The 24,710-nt window shown below is 45.7% G+C and overlaps 1 protein-coding gene across 2 annotated transcripts in view; it reads left to right on the forward strand.

Annotated features, from left to right (window-relative positions):
- The window catches only part of Nudcd3 (NudC domain containing 3), a 97,992-nt gene that overhangs the window by 39,150 nt on the left and 34,132 nt on the right, over positions 1-24,710 (forward strand). For both annotated transcript variants that reach the window (XM_037208088.1, XM_028870575.2), the window contains exon 3: positions 21,876-22,008. In XM_037208088.1, the coding sequence (XP_037063983.1) occupies positions 21,876-22,008 (133 nt within the window). The remainder of the gene's footprint in view (positions 1-21,875; positions 22,009-24,710) is intronic.

Here is a 24,710-nt window from a genome sequence, read left to right on the forward strand (position 1 = left end):
GTTTTTAAAAAAAACTTTCAAATTATTTTACTTAATGGGGTGGGGGGCAACATGTACATATTGAGGCATCTGATCACTCATCCAGTGCCCCTCCACTTTACTCTTCGAGACAAGATTTGTCCTTTAACATTGTCTCACCAATTTGGTTAGACTGGCTGGCCAGTAAGCTTCAGGAGTTTGAGCTCTGGTTCTCCTGTTTGTATGGCAAGCACTTTATGACCTGGGCCGTCTCCTCAGTTCCCAGTGGTCTTTCTTCATTCTTCCACATTTGATGCTGGCAGCTGCCTGTTAACGTGTGTGTTCAGTTCTCTTCCTACCAGTGATGACTTTTCAGCCTCTTCCTCAGCCTTGTCTTCCTCCCACCCTTGAACGTGGGTGTTGTGGAGTTCTGTGCCTAATCAGCCTTTGTCTTTCTTTTTGCTGTGCTCCTCTCTTGGAGACCTCCTCTACTTTAGAGTCTGAAGCCATACATTTTTGCTACAGTTCTACTCCGTTCTCTGCTTGAATCCTCCAGCTTAATTTTTCTCCTGCCCCGAAGGTCTTCGGGTGATTATATCAGCCTGTGACTTCTCTTCTCTGTGAAGAGTCCCTCCATTCTCCCCCTTGCCAAGACTTCATTGTGATTTTTTGATATTCTGAACAAAGTGAACATATTTTTGAAGAGAAAGACTACTGATTACTCTTCTGTCTGTTATTTTGACATGAGGCTGATAGAATAGAAATGACAAGTAGACCATGCCTCTCGTTTATCTACTTAGGCATAAGCAGGGCCTCAGATGTCTAGTGTGGGTTATGGAGAGTATGTCTGTATGGCTAGGCTGATAAAGAATGAGGACGCAGGGTATGTCAGTCTTAGACTACATCTTAAAGTGAAGACAGTTCTCAGTGTCAGTGGGATTTGCCTTCTCCCTGATGGTAATGTCTACTATGGTTTGACTGTGTTTCTAGCATCAAGCTGAAGCCACCAAGTGCCAGCAGCATTGGGAAATGGCCTTGTCACCCATGACGTCACGCCCACTCTTTGCTCCGGTGCCTTTGAAGATACTCTGGGCCTGTGGAGAGCCTTTGGTTGGCTTAGTTAGCATTTGCTTTTCTGTGTCTTCTCTGGAGTAGACAAGGTCACTGGTTCTCAGTAGTGACTCTATGGATTGCTGGAAGTAGTTCCAGGCCCTGAGAGATCTACAGTGTGCTGCAAACTGGGAATTAACACCAGCTTCTACCTTCTTCCTTTAACTAGGCTCCTAAAATTAGGACTGACAGACAGGAGAACAGTGTAGGAAACAAGAAAAGCCTACTAAGGCCAGTAGAATAGAGGCTGGAGGCTACCCAGCTTGTGGTGAGTGTCAGGAAGTCAAATGCATCCTGGAGGAGGCCTGTCCTTGTGTCTGGTAGATTCAGAAAAAGACTTGGCAGTCTCCTTGTGGCTTTGGAGAACAGGGATGAGGCAGGGGTTTGGCTCAGACCTTGGAGTCTCCCTCCCTCCCTCCCTCCCTCCCTCCCTCCCTCCCTCTCTCTCTCTCTCTCTCTCCCCCCCTTTCCCTCTCCCCCCTTCCCCCTCCCTCCCTCCCTCTCTCTCCTTTTTTTTTTTTCTTTTTGAGACAGGGTTTCTCTGTGTAGCTTTGCTCCTGTCCTGGATCTCGCTCTGTAGACCAGGCTGGCCTTGAACTCACAGAGATCCGCCTGCCTCTGCCTCCCAAGTGCTGGGATTAAAGGCATGCACCTCCACAAGATTTTCATTTTAAAATTATGTGTATGTATCTGCATGTGGATATATGCATATGAATGTAGGCACTCCTGGAGGCCAGAAGAGGGAGTTGGATCACCTGGACCTGAAGTTACAGACAGGTGAGTGCTGGGAACTGAACTCAGGTTCTCTACAAAAGTAGTAAGTGCTCTTAATCACTGAGCCATGTCTCCAACCCTTTGGGCTCCGGGATCCTTTGTGTGTGTGTGTGTGTGTGTGTGTGTAGATGAGATGGCAGTGGCTTAGGGTCCAGTAAGTCTCATATGGGTCTTAGGTGCAAAGGCCAAGGTGTCCTTTACTGAAGGCTGTCCCTCTTCCTTAGTTCTTAGTTCATTTATGTCTAATATCAGCAGTTTTCTGTGACCTTAGTATTATCTAAGATCAGTGGCTGCTGTGGTTACCAGAGAGTGGGTGATTTCTTTTCTTACCATTTTGGAAGCTGGAGGATCAAGACACTGCTATATTGGGCATTTGGTGAAAGCTATTTCCTGCATCCAAAATGGCACCTCACTGATGCCTCTTGGGAGAGGAAAAACTGTGTTACCACATGGTGGAAAGGACAGAGGGCAGTTGGGCTGCACACTGGGAGAGGCATGTTTCATAAGAGCCTTGATGAGGAGCCGTAATGTCTTAATCACCTTTTATACCATCACACTGGTTATTAAATGCCAGTCTCTGAATTTTGGAGGGATACTAAGTCATAGCAGATGTAAATGTGTGGAAGCTCTAGAGAAGGCACTTCCTGCAGTCTCTTCCAGCTCTGGGGAAGGAAGAGCCACTCAGCCCCACCACTTAAAGAAGCCTCTTAATGTCTTTCTCTGGAACTTTTGCTTTGGCTCTGGCAGGTTAAGGTCATGGCTGTTGAACTTGCCTGGACTATCATCTCATGTGGAGCATTAACAGATGGACTTTCAGATCCACTCACAACAGGTCTCTGTACTCAGGGAATGAAATAGCCCTACAGCAACTGTCTCCTTGTTAAAGGTGCTTTCTAAGCCAAGAACTAATTGCTTTTTCTGAGCAGCATAAGTGAACACTCTCTTGTCCAAGCTGACTTTCTGACATTTGTTTCATTGTCAGAAACAATGCTGGCTGTTTATTGTAAGACTGTGTAATTCACTACAGACAATTCTCAAGTGAACATGATAAGTATTGCTAAAAATCAGGCTGGGTTTTTGAAACATTGTTTATTTACTAACTTGATTTTTAGTTGAATTGTATGATTTGTTTGTTTTGAGACAGGGTTTCAAAACCTGTATAGCCCTGGCTGTCCTGGAAATTGCTCTGTAGGCCAGGCTGGCTTTGAACTCAGAGATCCGCCTGCCTCTGCCTCCCCAGTACTGAGATTTAAAGGCCTGTGCCACCACAGCCTGTCTGTATGATTATGTTTGATGGAATAGTCCTGCTAGTTGAAAAGGTAATAATAGTACTGGGACTACTAATTTGTATATGTATCAACAATCTCTGTTCATCAGTGATCCTCCTCTGAAGTGCTGTTTTTAGGAATGTAATCACAATTAACTGTTAGGCTCACAATGAGTTAGACAGTCTGTCTGGTACCTTAATGTCAAATGTAACCAACAAGAAAGACAAAGTGCAGCCACAACCCAGGAGGTGTTGGAAGGACCTATGGTCTGGTTTGGGGCTTTCCCACCAACGTTCTGTCCTGTGGGTATAGGTTGCTGGAGAATCTTATCCCATTTATATGCAAAAGACGACCAAATTGGCTAACTTGGGGCTTTATAAATAGTAGGACTGTTTCTCCAGCCTGTCTTCATTCTGCTCAGTGCTAAAATTTCCTGGCAGCCTGTAACTAATGAGAATGGAAAAGTACTGTTTGCAGAGCTTTCAGCTAGCCGACTTGAATGCTTCCGTGATGCCTTGTCACCAGGAGTCGTACTACTGGTTGCTCTTTGAGGTGGTCAGTTTCTTCCCAAGTTGAGCTTTCAGCGTAACTCTCTGATCAGAACTCCAAAATGGCTCCAGACAAAGTCCTTTTGTCCCCGCGGGGCTGTGGTATTCTATTGCTAAGAACAATAGCGATCCCAGGCTGTGTCAGGGCATCTGTCTGCTTGGATTTGAGCAGTCTGCTCAGTTTGATAGTGGTTGGACTGGTGAAGTGTGAGGACTGTTAGGGCATGTGAGCCACGTGCTGTTCCTGTCGTGCAGATGTTCGTTGTTTTCTCCTGCTTTGCTGATGAACACACCTGGGCCTAGAGAGCCAGGGGCAAATAGGACAAGGTCAGACTGCTGCCAGTGGTGGATTGGGGTTTGGACTCCAGTTTGTGTCTGTGAGCACTAAGTAGTACTGCTGTCCCTTTTATCGGAAATTCTTCTAAGATGGAACTTGCCTTCAGTCTGACTTGTGAAACCTCTTCTCTGGCTTTTTACTTTCTTCTTAGGGAAGAACACATGACTTCCCGACAAGAAGAAGAGAGGCACTCAAGAGATGGGGCTGTTGACTATGCAGGGTCCCCAGAGGGGAGAGCAGGAGCTCTTTCTGGGACCACAGGACTTAGCATGACTGATTGAAGTGTTTACCAGTTAATGCAATGTTGAATGTATGTAAGTGTTCAATTAGGAATCTGTTGAAGCAATTCTTTCCTTTATCAAAAAGATTATATAGGATTCTATTGACAAATACTTTTTTTGGGGGGACAGGGTGGTGGTGGTGTGGTCCTGGGAATTAAACCCAGGGCCTTGCACATCCTAGTCAAGTCCTCATTGAGCTACGTCACCTTCTCTCTTATTTATGTTTTTTGAGAATTTCACACATGAGTATACTGTATATCATTTCTATCCTCCTTCCTCCCTGCCAGTGCCTCCTGTTCCCCTCACTCTCTCTCTTGCTTTCATGACCTCTTGTTTTTATTTTTAAGCGCGCGCGCGCGCACACACACACACACACACACACACACACACACACACACACACAATTTAGTGTTGCTTGCGTGAACGTGTTTAGGGTAGACCACTCAGGATTGAGAAACTCATTCCTGAAGAAAATGGATTCTCCTTCCCTCAGCAGCCATTGCCTGCCTGTAGTTCTTCATCTAGGAGTTGGGTCCTCTGAAATTTCTTCCATCCATGTCAGGATGACCACTGGCGCTGTCATTGTGCAGCTCTTGTTTAGGCAGTCATACTGTTGAGGTGTGTAGGTGTAGCTTCCCTGTCAAGTCTAGAAGATAGTATCTTGCAGTGGGTATCTTGGTCTTCTGGTCCCTAAAATCTTTTTGCCTTCTCTTCCTTGATGCTCCCCGAGCCTTGGGTATAGGAGTTACCTTGTAGAAGTATCACTTGAGGCTGGGCCACCCCATGGTCACTTACTCTGCATTGTGAATAGTTTATGGATCTCTGTAGTGACCACCATCTGCTGCAAAAAGAAGCATTTCATTGGAGGAGAGAGCCACTATGCTGATCTTCGGATGTGAGGATAAGTATGTAGAGCACAGTCAGAAGTTATGTTGATTTAGGAAGATGGCAGTAAGCTCCTAGAGTCTGTGATCTCTCTAGCTGAAGGTAGTTGACTCGGTTTACAGCACTGGATATGAATTCCCCCCCATGAACAGACCTTGGTTACCGCCCTCCCCCCTCCCCCAAATAAGTGCCATTGCACCACTGGGGATATCTGGCTGGACCAGTCATTGTGGTTTGCAGGCTTTACAGCTGGGTAGAACTATTGATTGCCTTTCTTCCTTGGCAGCTTGCATATCAGCATCTTCTGATACAGTGAGGGCTGTTCCTCAGGGAGGAAGCTTTCCTGTTGGTACTGACTTGATTCCTCCAAGTTCTGTGTCTGAAGTATGTGGTGTCTTCAACAATAGGGTCTTTCAAGTTCCAGAAGGCAACCACGGGCAATGGTAATAGCCTATATTGTTTCTACCCCCAAATAACTCAGAGACGTGTCTTCGGCCTGGCACTGGGTGTCTTGTTGGATAGTGTATGACTTCTGGGGGAGCATTATCACCCTGTGTAGTGTAACTCCATTTAAAGTGTGCACGGATGTATTTTGAAGCTTATAAATAATGTTTCTTTATGGCTTTTTCAAACATCTTTAATGTTACTTCTCCTCCTTTCCTCTCCCTCTGTATTACTCTCCCCACCCCTTTTTTCCTCTTTCATCCTTCATAACACCTGTGTCCTACTACCCCCTCACCCCATGGTCCCAGTCTATTTCCTGACTTCTGTGGTTATTCCAGGCTATAAACTCAATTTTAAAGATTTGGAACTAGGATTCACAAATAAGAAAGAATATTAGTGTTTGTCTTTCAGGGTCTGGTTACCTCACTTAGTGTAATATTTTTTAGTTCCACCCAGTTTCTTTTTCCTTCCTCCCGTCCTCTCTTCCACCCCTCCCTCCTCCCTACCTCCTCCTTCCCTCCCCCTCCCTCCCCCTCCCTCCCCCCTCCCTTCTCTCCTCCCTTCGTCCCTTCTTTCTTCCCTTCTCTCCATCCATCCATCCATCCATCCATCCATCCATCCATCCATCCATCTATCCACCCACCCACCCACCCTCCCATCCATCTTCTATCTATCTGGGCAAGGTTTCTCTGTGTAACAGCTCCAGCTGTCCTGGAACTCACTCTGTAGACCAGGCTGGCCTCAAACTCACAGAGGTCCACCTGCCTCTGCCTCCTGAGTGCTGGGATTAAAGGCGTGCCCTACCTCTGCTTGGCAGTTTCATTTTCTTTACCGAGCAGAATTCCTTGTGTACATGTAACCACATTCTCATTATCCATTCATCAGGTGAGGACATCTAAGCTGACTCTATTACACATTTAGTAGGAACAAAGCAGCAGTGAACACGGACAGAGCAAGATACCGCTGTTGATTCTTTACTTCCTAAACCTTCTCAGCCTTTAGGTTGAGAACCAGAAGTTCCTAATCCTGCGACCCTTCATGTTGACCCGCGGCCATAAAATTATTTGGTTGCTACTTCATAATTGTAATTTTGCTATTGTTATGAGTCATAATGTAACTATCTGATATGCAGGGTATCTAATAAGTGACCTTCAAAAAGAAGGCACACCCACAGTTGAGAGTTTCTGCTTGAGCGGTCTCCATACTGATGTCCATAGGGCTGTACCGTTTGTAACCCCGCCAGCAGGGACTGGGGCTCCCTCCCCACACTCGCCAGCCAGCATTGTTGTCGCCTGTTTTCTTGACCATAGCCATTTTACAAGGGTAAGATGAAATCTCAAAGGAGTGTTAATTTACAGTTATCTAGTTGCTAAGGATGTTGAATGCTTGTATTTCTTAGCCGGTTTTTTTGATTCTGAGTCTTTAATATATTCTAGATATTAATCCTCTATCAGATATATAGCTGACAGAGGTTCTCTCCGACTCTTGGCTTCCTCTACACTTAATGGATTCTTTCCTTTGCTGTACAGAAGTTTTTGTTGTTGTTCTTTTGTTTTTTAACTTTATGCGGTCCCGTTTGTCAGTTGTTGGTGACTTAACTTCTGAGTAAATGGAGTCCCTTCCCAAAGCCCTCTACTGTCTCTATCATGTAGGGTACTGCCTTTGTTTGCTTCTCTCCATTTCAGTGTTTCAGGTTGAGGTTTTGGTTTATTTGGGATTTTTTGTTTGTTTTATTTTGCAACACAGGTTCCTCTATGTGGCCGTGATTATCCTGGAACTCACTCTGTAGACCAGGCTGGCCTTGAACTCAGAAATCTAATTGCCTTCCAAGGTGTGTGCCACCACTGCTTGCCCCCCCCCCCCCAAAGACAGGGTCTCACTCTGTAACTCTGGTTTCTGGTTGGCCTGGAACTCACTGCCTCTGCCTTCCAAGTGCTGAGATTAATGGTCAGAGGACAAGTTGTCGGAATCAGCTCTCTGCTTTCACATCGAGGTTCCAGGGATCTAACTCAGGTTGTCCAGCTTGGTGGCAAGTGCCTTTACCTGCTGAGCCATCTTACTGGTAATAATAAAGATATAAAAAAAGAAATGTCTTTGTATTAGAGTTTTGTGTTTTAACCAAATGATTATTGTAGAAGTATCAATATGTAAAAAATTCCCAAAGCAAAAAAGGTACATTGAGGTTTGTAGTTAAATAATTTTCATAAAAATTTAGTGTATCTTGTTTGTAAGTCAAGAACAAAGTGCAGTGTCCTTGACCTTCCGGTTCACTCACCGCAACACTAGGCCCGGGAGCTCCAATCGGGTGACGGCCTGTGCACATGTGCTGTTTTGTTGATTCTCCTTTCCTGTGTTTAGGTACACAGACCCTGCTGCTGTTGGGCTGTAGTTGTCTGTGGTGTAGATTTGTATCCGGGGAGCAGCCAGCTGTCATTAAGCACAGGTGTGGTTGGCACCTCGGTCTGGATCGGTGTAACTAGGTGTAGAAGTGTTTTTCTGTTGCTGTGATAAATACCATGACCAAAAGCAACTTAGAGAAGTTGGACTTCGAGTTGCAGAGGGCTAGAATTCCCAGTGGAGGGAAGACACAGAAGCGGGGGCCGGAAGCTGAGGGGTCACATCTCTAACTAAGCCCAGAGGAGCTGAGGAGCAAGCAGGAAGCGGAGCCAGGCTGTGAGAAGCCCTCAGCGCCCAGCCCAGTGGCACATCTCTTCCTAAGTTTCCGCCTCCTCCCCAAATAGCACCAGCTGGGGGGCATTTCTCATTTATACCGCAGCACATGTTTGTGTTAGTTAACTTTCTGCCACTCTGACAATACCTGAGAAAATTAAAGGAGGGAAGATTGATCTTGTGTTTCAGAGGTTTTATTTCGTGGCTGGCTGGCTCTGTTAGGTTTCTGGGCTGGCGATAAGTTTGAATATCATAGCAGAAAGGCATGATGGAATAAGTTGTTCACCTGGTGGCTGCTGGGAAGGAGGGTGGTGAGGGCATGGTAGGTGGAGGTGCTCTATGATGTTCACACAAGAAATCAGATAATAGTTTCAGTGTAGTGGTTCTCAGTCATTGGATTGCGACCCCTTGAGGGGTGGACCAGCCCTTTCACAGAGTCGCCTAAGAGCCTCAGAAGACCCAGATATTTACATTATTATTCATAACAGTAGCAAAATTATAGTTATGTAGTAACACTGAAATAACTTCATGGGTGGGGTTATTACAGCATGAGGGACTCTATTAAAGGGTCACAGCTTTAGGAAGGCTGAGCATCACTGGGCTAGAGTATTTGTTGCAGAGTGTCTTTCTTGTGATGGTATTAATGCCATTTTTAGGGCTTGGGCAGTTCTCCCACCCAGAAGTCCTATTTGTTTGTGTGAGGGGTGCGGGTGTTATGCATCTGCATGTGAAGGTCAGAGGTCAACAGCAATCAGAGGCTTTCTCAGTTATTCTACACCTTCCTTTTTGAGACAGGGACTTTCACTGAACCTCACTGAGTCAGTAGACTGGCTGATCAGCAAGCCCCAGGAATCTTGCCTCTCAGTATTGGGATGACGGTTGTGACCACTTTTTCTGCCTTTTTGTTTTGTTTTGTTTTTTGAAACAGGGTTTCTCTGTGTAGCTTTGTGCCTTTCCTGGAACTCACTCTGTAGCCCAGGTTGACCTTGAACTCACAGAGATCTGCCTGGCTCTGCCTCCCAAGTGCTGGGATTAAAGGCACGCGCCACCCCCGCCTGGCCCTTTTTCTGCCTTTTTACGTGGGTGCTTTTTACGTAGCTGTCTGAACTGGGTCCTCAGGTTCGCATGGCAGACACTTCACTGACTGAGCCCTCTCGCCTTAGCCCCAGAGTCTTTTCTTTTTTTCTTTTTTTTTTTTCTTTTTTCTTTTTTTTTTGTGGTTTTTCGAGACAGGATTTCTCTGTGTAGCTTTGCGCCTTTCCTGGAGCTCACTTGGTAGCCCAGGCTGGCCTCGAACTCACAGAGATCCGCCTGCCTCTGCCTCCCGAGTGCTGGGATTAAAGGCGTGCGCCACCAACGCCCGGCCCAGAGTCTTTTCTTTACACAGCCTTCCTTGTCCGAGGCCTGGGACACTTGAGTTGGGGGAGGGGCAGTCAAGGATTGGAGGAAACAGAACTTGTTTTGTTTGGGTGCCTTTCAGAAAGAAGGGAGCGAAGGGCTGTTTTACTGTTTTGGTGGCACTGGGAGTAGTTAACCAGGCATGATGTGAGGTTGCAAAAGTGGCAGGTGGGATGTGAGCTTGCAGCCACTGGACTCGGCCTTCCTCATTCCAGACGCAACCATTGTGAAGAAAAGCAGAAAGACTCCTCTTGGTTAGAATGCGAGTTCAGTTTGGTAAAGGCTTGAAGAGGAGAGTGACAGGACCAGGAGCTGCTACCCAGGACAAATGGCAAAGGCTTTGCGGCTGCCTTCCACCCTTAGCTCAGATCGTCCTTGGCTCCGCCTTCTGTCCTTTACCCCAGGGGATTCTTACATCCTCTGGCTTCCGTCCTCTTTAGGCTAGTGCCCGCAAACACTTGCATGGTCTGTTCTTTTTGGCATTCCATAGTCCACTCTCCACATCGTAAAGATTATGTCCTTAATTACATCACCAGCCTGCGACGGAGTCCCAACCTAAAAAGAGGGCGGGCCCTCTGTGCCCTCTCTTTCCATATCGCCTCTCCTTCCGCCTCTCCTTCCGTATTTTCCCTCCTCCCTGAGGTCGGCCTCTCTCTCTTCCCCTCTCCCTTCCCCTCTCCCTTCCCCTCTCTCCCTCCCTCCTTGCTTCCCTCCCTCCCTCCTAATAAAACTCTAGAAAGGTAACCATGGCTAGTGATTCTTCCGAGACCGAAGCATCCACTGGTCTCTTCCTGCATGGGTGCGGCGGGCGGCGGCCAGCCACGAGCACTGCCGTCTAACCAACACACCTGGCAGCTGTATGATGGCCCTTTATTTACTTTTCCTTATTTGAGACTAATTATATAGTTTGGACTGGGTGTTAAGCTCACAGTTCTCCTGCCTTAGCCTCCCAGATGCAGACATGTGTCCCTGTGCCTGGCTTGACCTTTTAAAACAATCAAATGATTTCAGTCCCTGTTCTAACCTTGCAATACCTTCCGACCACTTTGTAAAGTTCTGAGCTCTTGCTTTAGAATACCCGATTCTGTCTTGTCTGGTGATAGACGCCTTCCTAGTCTTGGGCATTTGAAAACTTGTCCCTAGTTGTGGTAATGTTTGAATAGGATTAGGAGGTGTGGCCTTGCTGGAAGAAGTATGTCACTGGGGATGGACTCAGGTTTCGGAAGCCTTTGCCCTTTCCAGTCCCCTCTCTGTGCTTGCTATTTACGGCTGAAGATGTGAGCTCTTAACTGTCCTGCTTCTGTGCTTCCCCACTGTGATGGTGGTGGTGGTGAACTCTTATTTTTTTTTTAAAGGTTTTTTTTTTTTTTTTTTTTTTTTTTTTTTTTTTTTTTTAAGATTTATTTATTGGCCGGGCGGTGGTGGCGCACGCCTTTAATCCCAGCACTCGGGAGGCAGAGCCAGGTGGATCTCTGTGAGTTCGAGGCCAGCCTGGGCTACCAAGTGAGTTCCAGGAAAGGCGCAAAGCTACACAGAGAAACCCTGTCTCGAAAAACCAAAAAAAAAAAAAAAAAAAAAAAAAGATTTATTTATTTATCATGTATACAGAAGAGGGCGCCAGATCTGATTACAGATGGTTGTGAGCCACCATGTGGTTGCTGGGAATTGAACTCAGGACCTCTGGAAGAGCAGCCAGTGCTCTTAACCTCTGAGCCATCTCTCCAGCCCGAACTCTTATTCTTATGGAACCTTAAACCCAAATAAAAACCCTTCAGGCTGGGTGGGGTGGGTACGCCTTTAATCCCAACACTTGGGAGGCAGAGGCAGACAGATCTCTGTGAGCTTGAGGTCAGCCTGGACTACAGAGTGAGTTCCAGGACAACCAGGGCTACATAAAGAAACCCTGTCTCATAACAAACAAATACCAAACAAAAACAATAATAACAAAAACCTTACTTCTGTAAGTTGCCTTGGTCATGGTGTTTCATCACAACAATAGACAAGAAATTAATACAGTAGTATGATAGTCCACATTAGAAAGAATATTAGGAATGGTGTCTCACACACAACTGGTGCTGGTGAAAAAGAGCTCCTGATATGACAAAATCTTTAAAATATTACCACTTAATGAGTTGGGGGTCATTGTTGGCTTCATTTTAAAGATGAGAAATCAGGCTTTGAGGAAACTGAGGCCTTTGCTGAAGTTCAGGCTCTGAGCCTTGTGTGAACCACATAGCCTGAATGGTTCTGGCTATAGACTTGAACTTCCTCCTTCCTGATTATTAGGGTACATTTGTCAAAACCAGTTACCATCTACACTGCATTACCAACGAGAGCACAGCCATATTTGGATCCTTCTGGTCTCCCTGCTAGTTAGCCGTCTTTTTTATTGCAGGGTTGGGTTGGGTCCAGGGTCTACCTTTACTCTCAGGCCTCAGGTCTCATCTTCTTCAGCTTGTGGCAAGTTCTGTCTTTCTGCTTTTCACGACTGTGGCAATGTTGACGAGGTCAGCTGTGTTGTGGGACCTTCCTGACTTGGATCTGGTGCTTTCTTGTGTTTACCAGGGCTATGGATTTGGGAAGAAAAGGGAAGCAGGGCCTGACTTTTCTACTACATCAGGCAGTGAGGTCCTTTCTGTTCTCAGTTCATTAGAGCCCCTGGGCCTGTCCCTTCACACCACAGTCGTGGGTTCATCAACCTCCTAAGAGGATAAAGGCGTTAGAAGGAACTTGTGGACATGTTAAAACCAACCAGTGTCTGGTAAATCTGTGGGGCAGATATTTCAATGTTACACAGCTACTGTTTTCTTAGGTTCTTCACACCCCCGCTAGTTCTTTCAGCATTATTTATTATTCTGATACTCTAATTGCTATTTCCCACCCCTCTCATTTCCTCAGGCATTTATTGGTGATTCAGTATGAGGAAGAACGGTGCTTTCCCCTTCATTTAGTCTGTTCAGCTATTTCTGTCCGCATGGCTTCTGTGTTTATTCCATTCTTTGCATTTTTATTCAGTACTGTTACCTGCCTTACTGCCCACCCTCTCCCAGCTCTGGCTCTTGTAGGCTCTCAGGTGAGCTCCTGGTGCTCTTCTGACATCCCTATACTCTCTCTTTTAAACTCATTTAAAAGTTTTATTTATATGCATTGGTGGTTTACCAATGCTTATTGTCTGCATGAAGGTGTCGGATCCACTGGAACTTGGAGTTACAGACTGTTGTGAGCTGCCATGTGGGTGCTGGGAATTGATTCTGGGTCCTTTGGAAGGGCAGTTGAGCCGTTTCTCCAGCCCCCCCCCCCACTCCACCCCATACTCTATTTTCAGCAATTTTTTTTAGTCTCTGGCACAAAATGTAAATGTTCTGGATTTATCCATGTCTTCTGTGTTTCAATCCTAAAAATCTTCAAATTTCATTTTATTAGGGAACAATATTGAGAAACCAAGACATAGGCATTCACAAGGCCCATTGCTTCTGCTTTATTCTAGGCCCTGTATATGGGCCACCAAGGACATGGGTATGTGCTTACTGTCCTGTTGCACAGTGCCTTTGCGGAGCGGGTTGCTGGTCACAGAATCCTGTGTCTTCTCTTTCCTAGTTGCTATGGATATGAGCCCCAGTTTCCTACCTCTCTGCCTTGGCCTGGGATCACTTGCTCACTGTGTTCTTTCAAGCTCTGGGACTTTGCTGTACTGCTTGTAGTTGCTGTGTATCTCTCTCCCCTGGCCAGTAGATGGTCTCCAGTGTTTCCTTTCCCTTACCGTGGTGTAGTAGGAACTGCAGTTTTGTGTGAGGCTTTCATGCTGACTATGACTGTGACCTGCAGTCACACTGAGAAATGCTTATTACAGGGCCCCAGCTGCACACATACTTGCATAGTGGCAGTTTGGAGAAAGAGCTTGCTCTGCAGGTATAGTGTGTCTTCACACTTTCACTCCGTTTTGTTCTAGTCTGTGCCACTGGATAGGTGTTCTACACAAAATGGTATTCTGGAGTATACGTTTACATTCTCCAGTAGTGTCTGAAGACTGTAGTCTTCTTGCTGTAATTTTCTTACACTGAGGCTGAGGTCCGGATTAAGACTCGGTGGGGATAATTCAGAATTAGTGAAACCCAAAAGTTATGTTTTGAGGGGAAGAATTGACGGCTGTTGGAAGTTGCTGCCCATTGGAGCACTGGTGGCTCTGTGGAGAAGTGTTTGTTGTCTGTGGAGGCGGCTTGGAGAACAGGCCTGTTCTGCTAAGGGGAGGATGCTGGGATGATGGAGGTGGGGGTTGCTGAAGGGGCTTGGGTCGCTGTTGCATTTCCCTTCTCTTGGCTAGGGGTAGACTGCAGATACCTGAACCCTTTGTGTTTTCTCCTTTTAATGACATTTTAAAAACTTAAAAAATGGTTATACGTGTGAATGTTTTGCCTGCTTATATGTCTGTACATTGCCTGTATGCCTGGTGCCCTTGGAGGCCAGAAGAAGGTGTTGGGTCCCTTGGGACTGGAATTGGAGTGTGAGCTGCCATGTGGGTGCTGAGAATCAAACCCAGGTTATCTGTAAAAGCAGCCAGTGTGTTCTTTTTTTTTTTTTGTTTGTTTGTTTGTTTGTTTTTTGAGACAGGGTTTCTCTGTGTAGCTTTGCACCTTTCCTGGAACTCACTTGGTAGCCAAGGCTGGCCTCGAACTCACAGAGATCCACCTGGCTCTGCCTCCCGAGTGCTGGGATTAAAGGCATGCGCCACCACTGCCTGGCGCCAGTGTGTTCTTAACTGCTGAGCACCATCTCTTGAGCCACACATTTGAAAAGCTTAAAGAAATTTCAGTGTGTGTGTGTGTGTGAGAGAGAGAGAGAGAGAGATGTATGGGAGGGGACTTTAGGGATGTCAGGAACAGTTGTGGAGTCAGCTCTTTCTCTCTACCCTTACATGGGTACCCAGGATTGGACTCAGGTCATCAGGTGCATGAGGCCAACACGTCTACTGACTGAACCCCTTCTGAGGCTATTTTTGAGAAATTGACATGGGGAGTCTATAGTCTTGAATAGTGTGGATAGTGATGGTGACTTGGTTTAATCATTTCTCATTTGGGACTTTTCTTTTTTCTTTTTTGAGGGAATTGAAGTAAAAAGCTAGTCTGACTGTTTCTGATTTTGCTTGCATAGGAAAAGAAAGTTGAATCAGAGTGAGTATTTAGGGGGAATAGATTATCTAATGTTTAAAAAATATTTATGCATCTAAAAAATGAATACCCTCTTTTCTTTGTTAAATTAACATAATTTAAGAAAAAGTCACTATACAGGCTTCTGTTTTTTGCTAGTTAAAATAATTTTGTAGTGAATATTAATTTTGTTGATATTGATTGACCAACTGATGTATGTTATGAAATATATTCTCTAAATTTTCATGTAAGTCTTATGAATTATTCATGAGTATATTATAAATGATTGCACATATGTTGCTTTATTTATTTTAGGTTAAATACAGACTCATGTAGTGGTTTTTTTTTTTTTTTAACTAGCTTAAAATGGGCTCAGCCAGACTAAAGATGGTACACCACAGGTCAACAAAGGCAGAAGTTGATTTTTAAACAATGTGTGTGTGATGTGTATGTGTGGTATTAGTGTGTGTATGTGAATGCAGGTGCACGTGTGTGATGGCACACACATGTGGAGGTCAGAGAACACCCTCTGTGGCCTCTTGTTCACCACTAACTACATACACTAGGCTAGGAGCCCATGCGAGTCTGAGGATTCTCTCTCCGGTTTCCAGCTCCCAGCTTAGCACAGGCCCACAGGGACTGCAGGTGTGTGCTGCTGTATCTGGCTGTACGTCTGAGGATCTGAGCTCAGGCCCCCAGGTTTGCATGACCAGGGCTGTGTCCACTCTGCCATTTTGCCCACCTGATGTTGATACTTCAAAAAGAAAATTAAAATTAAAATTGAGAATCTTCTGGTAAAATAGGTTTCACATGCATACACACATGAGAATACACATACACACACACACACACACACACACACACACACACACACACACACACACACACGGATTGATGTTTCTTTAGTCCTTGAGGAGGGAAGGAGTTTTGAGGATAGAAGAGTTGATGTGAAAGGAAAGATTGATGTTATTTGATTATATTAAAATGAAGAGTTGTGTTTACACATTTTGTAGCATAAATGCAACTTACAGACTAGGAAAAGGTGTTTATAAACTGTGAAGCCATCAATGAATCCTTATCAAAATATATAGAGATGCATAAATCGAGGAAATGGCAAACAATAACAGCAAAGATGGAGCTAGAATTTTGTTTGTTTGTTTTTCAAGACAGGGTTTCTCTGTGTAGCTTTGGAGCCTGTCCTAGAACACACTCTGTAGACCAGGCTGGCCTGGAACTCACAGAGATCCTTCAGCCTCTGCCTCCCTGGGATTAAAGGTGTGTGCCACCACTGTCCGGCTGGAGCTAGAATCTTATAGAGGATTAAGTGGCCAGTAAGCATAATGAAGAGCTGTTCTGCAGGAAAATCTGAATTAAGAATGTACGGAGAAGCTACTATTTATTGTAGTTGCAAGGTTTTACTGTCTGATAGAACGATACATGGATGCTGTGGGTTTTTGTAGCATTACCCACATTGCTAGTTAGCATGAAATAGGACAATCAATCGCCTGAAAAACAGTTAAGCATTCTCTCTTAAGGTTGGACTTGACGCCTTTGAACACTGTTCCATTCTCTCTTTCACACATGCATATGCAAGACAAATTCTTCAGAGTTTCAGATTCACAGAAAGGAAAGAGTAGCATAATGAGCGCCCATGAAACTTTTACCCTGCTTCTTCACTTGAGCAGTGTGTCAGGGAATTTTATTGATAGGTCTTCTGAGTCTCATAATTTCCCTTCCCTGTTTTCATCCCATCCCACAGAAACATGGAGTATTGTTCAGTATAGTTTTCAGATCCAGGACTGGCTGGCTGGTTCTCTCTATTGGGAACTCTGGGTGGCGGCCTTTAAAAGGTCTTCCCAGTAAACTTCTGCTGGATGTTTGAGTGACCGATTTGATAATGTTTTGCTATTTGTCTATCTGTCCATCCATTTCTTTCATTTTTCCCCCTTTACTTTTACTTATTATATACTTAATAAATTCACTCATTCAAACCAAAAGTATTACTATTATAGATCATCTTCCAGACTGTTCAGAACAGCCCATGGTAGGCTCTTTTCTTCTTTTTTAAAATTTATTTTATATGTATGTGTGTTTCTCCTGCATATATGTCTGTGCAGTACTTGTGTGCCTGATGCTTGTGGAGGCCAGAAGAGACTATCAGATTCTCTGGAATTAGAGTTATAGAAGTTGTTAGCCACCGTGTCTGTGCTGGGAATTGAACACAGGAAGGGGAGCAGGGTTAGGGCCTGGCTGGCATGAGTGTAAAGACTCCAGAGCAGGACAGTGCGCCATTTTCCTAACAGTGTCTGGTTTATAAAGTGTCAGCAATCAAGAAAAGTTACTGGATTCCCACCAGTTAGAAAGGTCTTTGGTAAATCCGAGGTTAAACTTAGCACAGCCAGGAAGAGTTGACAAGGAAGAGTCCTTTACAGAAGCAGGAGGAGTGGGAACGAGGACTCATTGGAAGAGCTTGCTGAAGCCACAGAGAACCTAGAGAGTTGTGGAGGCCCACACAGTCACAGCGGCTTGGTAGGAGACAGAGAGAGAGAGAGAGACAGAGACAGACAGAGAGAGAGAGAGACAGAGACAGACAGAGAGAGAGAGAGACAGAGAGAGACAGAGAGATGTAAAGAGACAGACAGACAGACACACAAACACACACACTTCAAAGTTGAAGAGAATGGCTACCTTCTGCTGACTGCCTCATACCCATGGCATGCCTGTGCCACAGATGTGCCCCGCGTGTGTATGTACCACATAGGTACAGTGTGTGCTCATACACTCTGTCTCAGCCTGTTCAGGCTACTTATAGCAAAATGCCATAGACTGTGATTGATAACAACAGGCATCTGTCTGTTTCTCAGTTTCAGACACTGGAAGCTTAGTATCCAGTTGTTGGCAGGTTCAGTGTCTGATGGGTAGCTCCTCATACACAATGCTTTCTGTGTCTTCACATGGTGAAAAAGTAAGGGGTCTCTGAGGGTTTTTTGATGAGGACATTAGCCATTTTATTCATTGCGCTGAATCCCTCCTACTAGCCTTTCCAAACCCCACTTTCTGATGCTGTCATGGTGAGGCTTGGACAGGACACAGATTTTCAGACCCTAGGACACACATGCACACTGCATATGCATATGATTCCTCTCCTGATGACTCAGTGGACAGTGGAGGCCATAGGAGGGTGGTGAGGTGTGATTCATCATATCTAGGTTGACTGAGGCTGACAAGGATGGTGGATATTGTCACCCGTGCACAGTGTCAGTGATTTTTGCATCACATTATGCAGGATCACAGTGAATGTTTATAGTGTGGACAGGATTGATTGCAAGAGGTATGAAAGAACAGCTCACTTAGGGGAGAGGGATGTCCTGGCAACACTAAGCTCCACCTCTGCTCTGGTTATGACCTTGGGAAGCCAACCCTCCATCTCTTTCCCATCATGTAGCAAATTCCTACTGTATTCACACTTTCTCTGGGAAAGAAATGGTGGGCAAGGCATATAACCCATTGACTTAAAAATCCACCTCTCGTTCAGGGTTCTATCTTATAACCTCTAGGTTAAGGATTTAGTCTCCTTTTAATTACCTTTTATCATACATGCTACTAGCTGTTCTAAACCCAGATTGTCTTTGAACCTTTGTTTTTTAAAAACAAACTGAAGGAGAAGCTACAGGTAAGTTCTGATTGTTTGCCTAGCATGCATGAGGTTCAGGGTTCAGCTTCTACCTAACATTAAAAAACAGTAAGCGGAAGCAAAGAGGTCTGTTTGTTTTGAGTGACAGGGCTTCAGGCTGGGAAAGTAGGTTGGGCTCCTGCCCATGCATGAGTCTTGTTCCTGTTCCCTGAGATGATGCTGGTTCCTGGTGACAATGCCAGCCACGCCCACTTATTGCAGGTGAGTCTGTTTTCCCAGTACGCCCGCCCACTTGGTGGTGTCTAGGCCTGCTGGGAAGGCTTTAGCCATCAGAACTGCTGTGTCTTCAGGGAGACTTAGAGCTTGTGGCCCCTGGTACCCAGCAGGATGTGGGGCCTGTTGTGTGTTTTCTTTTACTGTCAAGAGCCTTCCTCCCTTGCTGTCAGGAGCAGAGTGGGCGCTGCAGTGAGGCCTGCCTGCTGACTCACCGGCTCACTCCTACCCTGCTGCCGGAGCACTGCTGCTCCTCCCCTCCCCCGCCTCCAGCTGCAGGGGTGGCCTTGGAGTCGCTGGGTGGGGCCCGGAGCCACCTGCACTTGACAGGACACACATTTTTATAGACTGTCGCCTGGAAATAATCAACTTTATTTAAAGAGAATGTAGATTCAAGCTGCTAAAAAAAAGCTATCAGCAACTTGCTAGGGCTGCTTTAGGAGCCATTTTCCTACCCACTGTAGGTGGAGGCTGTGAGGCCTATGCAGGGGCACCAGGGGTCTGTACTGGAAGGTCATAGTGGGAAGATAAACCAGCAGGTCCCAGGCAACAAATAGAGAGCCTCTAATGGGAATGCAGGGCTTTGGGGGGCCTAATATGGGATCAGGCTGAGACTGGCAGTTACCTCCCTGAAGAAGTGAGCCCACATGCCATACTGATGTATGCATGAGGATCTGATGTGTTGAAACAGCTATCCAGGGCCTTTCCCCTAGTACAGACTCTTCTCCCACCTTTTGAGAAGTCTTTGTGATTATTCCCAGATCTCTGCCAAGTACTAGGGCCATTTTGTTTTTATTTAATTTTATGTGGGATGGCTTTTATTTATGTTTTCATATTCTTATTTTTTGAAGATTTTTTTTTAATGTGTGCTAGTGTTTTGCCTTTGTGTATGTAAATGCTCTGTGTGCCTACAGAGGTCAGAAGACCAAGATCCCCTGGAACTTGGAGTCACAGATGGTTATGAGCCACCATGTGGCTATCAGTTGCTCTGTAAGAGCAATCAATGCTCTTAAACCACTGACCCATGTCTCTAGTCCTTGTTTTTCATAGTTTTGTCTATTTTCACATGGTAACATGCATAGGGCTGTCAGTGGAGAGAGATCTCTTTCCCTACTTCCCAGCTGTAGAGGTAGCCACTGTTACCCTGGTTTTTTTCAGAGATCCCACCCCATATTCATGTGTGTTCATGCCCGTGGAAGCCCAGTACTGTCACTGGGGCTCTCATGGGAGAGCCTTATGGAAGGAAGCCTGATGGCTAGGCAGTACTTCTTCCTGTTCCTGCATTCTCTATAGTCCATTCCAGGGATCTTTAGGGGCTGGACTGAGGCTGGGATGACCACTGGGTCCTGGGGCCGCAGGTACATTCTGCCATGCTTGTTACAATAACTGTTTTTCTCTTGGTTGTTAAAATGTTTGCATGTGGTAGGGGATTTGAATATTACCTAAGGGAACAAAAAGGTCAGACTCCCTCTTACCACACAAATCAAACCTGCTTGTGCATGTGTGTTCATTTCCTCTTCTGAAAGTTGAGGCCATCCACATATAGAAGTTATCCGTCTTTCCCCTTCAGTCTGTTGTTGTGTTCAGAGCTTTCCCATTCCACAGTCTTTGGAAGTACTGGACCTGGTCTGTGCGTGCTCTTTGTTTCGGCGCCTTCCTCTTGCTCTGTTCTGTCAAGTCGTGGAGCCAGGTGTGTTTTCTCTGTGCTGCACAGTGCCTCCCTGGACAATTGAAGTGGCTGGGCTGATTGCTCAGTGCCTGGTCTCACAGTCCTGGGGGCTGAAGTTGCTTCTTCCTCAGCTCTCTGCTTGTGTTACCACATCGAGTACTGTGACTTGATGCCTAAGTCAGACACTCATTCTCCCAATTCTGTGACTAAAAATTGAGATCAAGTGTGGTCTGACTCTCACTCCTGAAGGCTGTTGGGAAGGATCCTTCTGGCCTTCCAGCTGTGGACAGAGGCCCACAGTTCTTGCCCCGCCATTCTAACCTCTGCCTGTCCCTCACGGCTGCCTTTACATCTTTTTCCTGAATCAGTCTGTGTCCAGAGTCCCCCCTTTAAGAACAGTGATCACGATAAGTTAAAGCCCACCTTAATGACCTGATTGTAACTGAATCATTTCTGAGACCTCAGGGTTAAGACTCGAGGATTTCGTTTGGGAGGACACAAATCATCTCTCAACAGCTTCCTGTTACCTGGCCCAGAGAATTCAGGCCATGTTGGAGACCACGTCTCTTGACTGTATGGAGACATGGTACACATACAGTGGGTAAAGACAATCTTATTTTAGAACTTGAGTGAGAAAAGGTGTGTCTGTCCTCTTCCCTGATCTGGTCTTGTTTCTGTATCAGGACGGATGTAGGCACTTGCAGCCTTGTGCTTTCTGGGGTGAGTGGAAGGACATGCACACCTCACAGTGTGTGGAGCTCCCGGCCTGGCACAGTTTGTCAGCTGCCTAAGCTTTTGTCTGTGAATTAGATCCTCAACTCATTTAGTGAACCTGTGAGTCTGAGCTCATCCTTAAAAGGCATTTCTATGGTGAACATGGTAAATATTGTGACAGATTTTGAGTCTTATCTTTAACATCTGCTTCCTGGCTAGACCGTTTTGTCCATGTGCCGGGTTTGTAATGGAGGTATGTAATAGGATTTGGTCGACTAGGTTTTTTAGGCCATCTCATTAAATGGATTGCTTACCTCTTACTAATGATGCGCACAGTTAAATGCAGTCCTTTGGGCTTTGATTTACTTACTAGGAGGAAAGAGAGGCTTAGTGTTGATGGAAGTCAAGCGGCTGCAGGAGAGAGGTTTTTGAAAAGTTCTTCCCAGCAGTTCATCATCACACCCAGCGCTCATGAGCCAGATTTTCTTAACCAAGGTGGCTGCCTGCTTAACAGGCCTGGTTCTGAACTGGCAGCAAGAACTGTGATTTCCTGGGAGATCACATAGGAGTGTCACAAAGGAAATTGCCCCAAAGAGGGACCTTCACAGATGCAGAGAGCAAGTAAGCTTTTTTTTTTTTTTTTTTTTTTTCTTTTTTCTTTTGAGACTTGTGTCGACCCCTCCCTGGGGCATAGGACCTGTGACGCTGCTTTGGGACTTCTCTGCTTGGATTTGCTGAACTTCATCTCGCTTTCCTGTTCTTTCTCAGGATTCAAGAGCAGTTCCAGAAAAATCCGGACAGTTACAATGGTGCCATCCGGGAGAACTACATCTGGTCCCAAGACTACACTGACCTGGAGGTCAGGGTGCCGGTGCCCAAGCATGTGGTGAAGGGCAAGCAGGTAACAGGCTGGGGCAGGTGGGGCTGCAGCCAGTCTGAGCTCCAGGGGCAGAGCCGGCCTGACTGCAAGAGAGTTAGGGAGGATTGGCTTTGGGATTGAGACCTTGTTCCCCAGGAGGTGGTTGCCTTTGCTGTCCTTGCCTGTGAGCCTTTTCTACCTGGTCTTCAAGTTTCCCTGGAGACAGTGAGCTCTGTTCCTAGTGAGCAGCCATAATCTGGAGAAAAGCCCACATGGTTGATGTCTTAGCCTCTTAATAACGACATGGGCACTCTCAGGGCCTCCTTGTAGACAACTAGCCTCTTGATTTTCAAGAGCAGATCCAGACATTACCTTGACAGAGTCTGCCTTCATCCTCCCTAAGCAAACTCCAGTTAGCTGACCTCCAGTGTGGGCTAAGGTGCCTTGCTGTAGTGACTGTCTTGTCTATGTACTGCCCTGCAGCCCAGTGTTCCATACGGAATGGGGCAGCAGAGCATCCTTGTGTACTTTGGAGGTGAATAAATACCTGAGATTCATCTTGGGTCAGGGGAAGAGAGAAGAGGAGAGTGTGAGTTTGTGTGGGTGCTCTTGACACTGAAACTGTCCAAGACAGTGAAAGGACAACACAGGAAGAAAGGACAGGCATTCCTTGCTGTCCGTTAACATTTCCCTGTCTCCGAGTGTTGCTGGTTTCACATAGACATGTGTTGAGAGCAAGCTTTCCTGTTGACAAGCCTCTTTCTTTGCCGATGTTGGCTAGAGATCACCGGAGGACACCCCATTTCTGTGAGGTCCATTGATGTGGTGTTACCTGATGGACCTTGTCAGTGCTCAGGCTCATTGGCCAGGCCTGGCACCTCAGGGTGCCAATGGAAAGACATCCTACTTCCTCATGCTCTTTTCTTCAGACACAGAACTCCCTGTAGCCCCCCCTCCCCATTGTGTCAGATCGTGCATGTACCCATTGCAGTTCCAGCAGTCCTGAGGGAGAGCAAAGAAGTCAGGGTGGGGAGGTGACTCCTGGGTGAGATCTTGCACTTGATATGCAAGCCTGAGTACCTGAGTGCAAGTCTGTGAAAAAGCTTACTGGTGCTGCCGAGTCCTAATGCTGTGGAGGGTGGAGGCAGGAGGATTGCTGGGGTTTGCTGGCCCACCAGCCTACCCCTACTGTTTAGTGAGAGGAATAGGGCGAAGAGTGATAGAGTAGGACACCTGCCTTTTCCTGGGGCCTCCCTGTGCATGGATGGGCATTACCACACACACCACACATACACACATCAATCTAGGCTACAGTGACTAAGTGAGGGTCTTGACTTACGTCCTGTGGTTCTTCCACAGGGTAGGGGCTGTGTCAGGTATGTATAGCTGACATTACCAGCTTAGGTGAATCTCTGAAACTGAGGTTTAGTTCATAATTTTTTAGAGGGAAAAGGATGTTTATTTAGGAAACCATGGCAGAAATAATGTTATTGTAGACTGTTATAAATAATCAGGATTCACTTAAAATAATCTTAGGTAACAGATCTAAATAGGATATTACAGAATTTGAATTGACATTGTAATCAAGTTTGGCATGTGTCAGAAACTTTCCTTATTTTAATCTTCAAGAGAACCTTCAATATACAGAGCAGTTTTGTGCTTAATAGATGAGAAATTCAGGCTGAGAGAAATTACTAAATTATCAAATGTTGGCTCCCTTGTTACATGCAAATGGGGCTTCTAGATACCTCTGTGAGTGGACGAATTGCTGAATAAATAAAAGGACAGTTATGCTTTGGTTCAGATTTATCTGTCCCAAGCTTAGCCTCTCTTTGAATCTTACCTTTTACTTTATATCCCTGACCTCATGGAAGGTGGAATTGTGTAGAACATGTAATGTGGAAGTCGAGTTTTCAGGGGACAGTGGGGACAGCCTGGCTGGTACCCTAAACTTCACATAGTAACAGGCCACCAGGCTCAGTTTACCTTGTCTATTTTGGATGGTTTGGGACAGGTGCTGACTATCTTTCCCAAGTTACTTGACTAACATCTTCTTGGCATGTTAGTGGGTCAGGTGTTGATTTCCATCTCATTTTGTGGTGGGATTGCCAATAAATTACAAACAAACCTAAGGGCTGGGGAGATATCTCCGTTGATAAAGTGCTTGCTGAGTTCGGATCCCCAGCATACACATAAAAAGACGTAAGCCGTGTTGGGAGCCTGTAATTCCAGTGCTAGAGTGGCAGAAACAGAAGGATCTTGAGAGTTTACCAGTTAGCCAGCATTGCTGAGTCAGCAAGCTCCAAGTTCAGTAAGAGACCTGTCAGAAGAAATAAGGTGGTGAGTGAAATAGAGGAAGATACCCAACATCAACCTGGGGATTGTGTGTGTGTGTGTGTGTGTGTGTGTGTGTGTGTGTGTGTGTGTGTGTGTGTGTGTGAGTGTGTGTGTGTGTGTGAGAGAGAGAGAGAGAGAGAGAGAGAGAGAGAGAGAGAGCAAGAGAGCGTGTGTGTGCGCGCGCGGCACACATGTATACATGAACATGTATATACACTCACATACATATACTTGAATATATACCCCTGTACACTGAATAAATACACTGAATAAACTCTTTAAACTTTTAATTGAATTTTAGATTATGTATATCTTTGTGTATTTGTGTATGGTATGTACATGTGAGTGCAGGTGCTCACAAAGGCTGGAAGGAAGGGGTTGGATCTTGGAGCTGGAGTTACAGGCAG

This window comes from Peromyscus leucopus, chromosome 7 (assembly GCF_004664715.2).
Source record: "Peromyscus leucopus breed LL Stock chromosome 7, UCI_PerLeu_2.1, whole genome shotgun sequence".
Classification (NCBI taxonomy): domain Eukaryota; kingdom Metazoa; phylum Chordata; class Mammalia; order Rodentia; family Cricetidae; genus Peromyscus; species Peromyscus leucopus.